The sequence below is a fragment of the Manis pentadactyla genome, chromosome 12 (assembly GCF_030020395.1).
Source record: "Manis pentadactyla isolate mManPen7 chromosome 12, mManPen7.hap1, whole genome shotgun sequence".
Classification (NCBI taxonomy): domain Eukaryota; kingdom Metazoa; phylum Chordata; class Mammalia; order Pholidota; family Manidae; genus Manis; species Manis pentadactyla.
The window spans coordinates 97868853-97872992 of NC_080030.1; the positions used below are offsets into that span (position 1 = coordinate 97868853).

At 39.9% G+C, this 4140-nt stretch overlaps 1 protein-coding gene across 1 annotated transcript; it reads right to left on the bottom strand.

Annotated features, from left to right (window-relative positions):
• Nucleotides 1-2080: 2080 nt before the first annotated feature.
• Nucleotides 2081-3841, bottom strand: LOC118915039 (oxysterol-binding protein-related protein 1-like). Its single transcript, XM_036890443.2, is given in 2 exon segments — nt 2081-2755; nt 2757-3841. Coding segments are annotated over 2 exon segments (1443 nt in total). The 5' UTR covers nt 3588-3841; the 3' UTR covers nt 2081-2143.
• Between the last annotated feature and the right edge of the window lie 299 nt (nt 3842-4140).

The following is a 4140-nucleotide window of genomic DNA, read 5'->3' on the forward strand; positions in this document are numbered from 1 at the left end:
TTTGTTAAGAATTACTTTGTGGCCTAATTTATGATATATCTGAGAGAATGTTTTATGTGTGCTTACGAGTAATGAATATCCTGCTGCTACTGGATGGAATGCTTTATATATGTCTGTTAGGTACAGATATAATACACAGTTCAAGTCCAATCTTTCCTCATTTATTTTCTGTCTGTCACTGTTGAAAGTGGAATATTGAAGTCCCTTATATTACTGAATTGTCTGTTTCTCTCTTTGGATCTGTTAATATTTACTTTATATATGTAAGTGCCCCAATGTTGGGTCCATAAATATTTATGACTTTTATATCCTCTTTGTGCATTGACCCTTTTTTTCATTATATAATGATCTTCATTGTCTCTTGTTGCAGTTTCTGACTTAAAGTCTATTTTGTCTAGTATAGCTGTAGCTATTTCTGCTTTCTTTTGGTGTCTATTTGCATGGGATAGCTTTCCATTCCTTTACTTCCAGCCTTAAAGATGAACTAAGTCTCTAGTGGGCAGCACAGTTAGATCTTCGCTTTTTTTTTTATTCATTCAACCATTCTGTGACCGTGGATTGAATCATTTAATCTATTTACATTTAAAGTGACTATTGATAGTTAAGGGCTTACTATGAAGTATTATTGTTTTCTAGATGTTTCATAAGCCCCCTTTTCCTTCTTCCTCTCTTCCTGTTTTCCTTTGTGATTTTATGATTTTCTGCTTTCATTGGTTTGTCTTTATCTATTATATATCTACTATAAGTTTTGTTCTATTACCATGAGTAAAAATATAACAGTCTTTTAAAATGTCTTCTTTAAAATTGAAGTATTCACATACAATCTCATATTAGCTTCAAATATACAATGCAGTGGTTCAACACTTTACCCATATTATTTAAATCCTCAACCCCTCTAGTTCTGTTAATATCTGACAACATAGAAAGATGTTACAGAATCATTGACTACATTTCTCCATGCTGAACTACTATCCCCATGACCAATTTATATTATGACTGAGAATTTTTGTGTTCCTTTAGCCCCCTCACCTCCCCAACAAACCACCCCAACACCTCCCCTATAGTAACCACTGGTCACTTCTCAGTGTTTATAAATTTATTACAAGTGTTGTGCTTTGCTTTGTTTTTATATTCCACATATAAGTGAAATCATATGGTATTTGTCTTTCTCCACCTTGCTTATTTCACTGAGCATAATACCATCTGGGAAGTTGCAAATGGCAAGGTTTTTTTTTTTTTGAACATTCTAAAGCCTTTATTTAGCATCAGGTACACTGTTTCATTATAACACTTGTTAACTTCACAGCAATTAAAATAATTTACTGGCAGCTACCTAAGACTCCTTGGAGCAGCAGCTCAGTCTGGGGTCGGGTGGATAAATACAAGATTAATGTGCCCCAATTAAAGGGGCGAAGCTACTGTACAGTAGGTCTCCATATATATTTTAAGTACACAGGTACCTTGCAGACTTGCAGTGCACAAGGTGATCTCTTACATAGTTTGGTATTTATGATACATGAGTACAACTCAACCGCTCTGCTGGCATTTCAAAGGTTTGTCATGTCATGATGTTGATTAAAATCTGTATTTCTAGGACATTTTTGTGAATTGCTAGATTATATATGTATATTTTCAATTCAAACACCTTTTAGTACTAATGACATCATAAAAATTTTAAAGCAAATTCAGAGCATTAAAATAAGCAAAATATAGGTTGGTTTAGAATTTTCAAATCATGAAATATTCAGGCATTTGATTCTTCTTGGAAGTGCAGTAAAATTAAGATTAGTATGACAAAACCATCTTTTAATACAGTCTTTACAAAATGACAACCTCTCTACATTTGAGCACATAAACTTTATATAGGAGAACTATATAAACATTTCAAGGTTACATCTAAAACATTCAAGCATGACAGCATAAAAATATTCAAAATAACCCGATTTGGGATTACTATATAATTCCATAAAGCTGAAGTTACACTTAGGCATAAACCCTCAGTAAGTATGACAACAGCAGCTGTAAAAAGCATGTTCCCCAGCAGTTTCTCCTGCCTCTATGAAACAGTATCCAAACCCATTTTTTCTAAGACTTTCATCACTAATACCACCTTACACTCTATTTTTGTTGGATGAAATGCGAGTTATCTCATGAGCAGGTTTTTTTTCTTTTTTAAAAAGATGAGTAGAAACCAAGGAGAGGAATTTAAAAACATAAGTTTAAGACTTATTTGTAGATTAGCCAAATGCCCTGATTCTTCTGCATTTTTTAAAAAATAAATGTCAGGCAAATTGAAGTAGTTTCTGTCCCAGGAGCTGCCAGAGTAAAGCCAGTCCTGTGCTCCGTTGTAAGGATTAGGACCTTGATTGAACCACCTTGTCTGCCAGTCCTCTTCGGACTTGGACCCGTTTTTGCGGGCTGCTCTTTGTTTTTCCTCAAGTCGTTTTTTTTCTTCACTAGCTCGATCTATTTCTCCATTTTCCATGTATCTGATATCAGGCCGTAACCTGCAGTCTGTCTTAGGAATCACACTCTCCATATCCTTGTCCATTTCATTCAAAACCATTGAAAAGCTAGTAAAATTATACATCTGGGCAGAATTGGGAGGCTGTGGGGCTATTCGCCCCAGGAGAGCACACCCGGGGGTAACAAGTGCACTCTCAGAATCTGGCATCGGCATCTCGTCCACCTCCTCAGAGGCCCTCATCTGTTTGCTGTTCTTTTTCTCGTCCGTATTTTTCTTATCGTTTTTTTTTGTAAGCATCAAACGTGGCGGGGTCAACACTGTATAGACACTCAGTCCACTTCCCATAGAGCGCACAGAGCTTCTTTTTGTTTTTATCTTGAATGTAGCCTTCAACTTTGTGTAGTTCTTTACCAAAAAGGCCACACGGCTTAAAATTCAACACGCATTTGTCTCCAGTCTTGTGGTTTGTGATTTCCACGTTGCCATACTGCTCAATCCACAGTTTACCCACAATGATATTATGTACACAGCAGGTAGGATTTGTCCACGTATATGCTTCACTGTGTTCGAGGAGCTCCAAGGTGATGGTTCCTTTGGGTTCTGCTTCCACACTCATCCCCCAGAACTTCAGCTTGGGATAGATTGAACCATGAAAGATGAAATCATTGTTTAATCCCTCAGCATGAAATGCGCTAATGGGTGGGTGATGGCTGACCAGCTCGGAGATGAGTCTGAAACCAAGGTCATCACGAACTAACTCGTAAGTCTCTCCCAGAAGCAGGTTGAAAGGCTTTCCGGTTCGTTCACACTGAGAAGCAACAGCAGATACAGCAAAAGCTGCCACGCACTGCATCCTTTCCACAGAATCAGAAAGTGAACTGGCCTTGTGGATGAGGTATGTGTGCTCCATATATTCAGTGAGTCTCTGTAGGAAGCTCAAAGGCTCATTAAATATAACTGGCATGGTGATCTTGGATAGTTCCATTCCAATGCATTTTCTGAGGATGCTCCAGATACTGAAGTCATTTCTGGAAAACATAGGGGAGGGCAAGCTTGTTCTGTGTTTTTTGATGCCATTGGAGAGAGCATGTCCTCCGCCACAATCTTTTCCTTCGGACATCCTGTCCCAACGCCGTCCTTCCTCTTCAAAGGAGTGTGTTGTCACTGCTTCCAATCTACTCAGGGAATGTCCAGACTCGGAATCTGACAGTGCATCATAGAACTCGTCTTCACTAAGGTTGCTGAGGACTGGTGAGCCTGTAACCAGAGGCTGCTCTAATTCATGATGCTCAGCAGCCAGAGTCTCCAGGGTTTCTGATAAAATTTGTTTTTTTTCCTGCTCCTGTTCCAACTTAAAATTCCTCACATGAGGTACCTAGGAAAATCAAATCCAGAGAGACAGAAAGTAGAATGGTGGTTGCCAGGGCCTGGGGGAAGACAGGAATGGGGAATCACTGTTCAGCGCATGCAGAGTGTCCGTTCAGGAAGATGGAAAGAGCTCTGGAACTGGATGGTGGTGATGGTTGCCTGGGCTGGACCAGACCCGGCTGGGCGCTCCGCCCTGCGCTCCGCGGCCAGCTCAGCAACAAATGCACCCGGCCTGTTCCCTGCCGCCCCTCCGGCCCGGCTGGGAGGCGCAGCCTGGGGCACCACCGCAAGATCTCCCGAGTCCC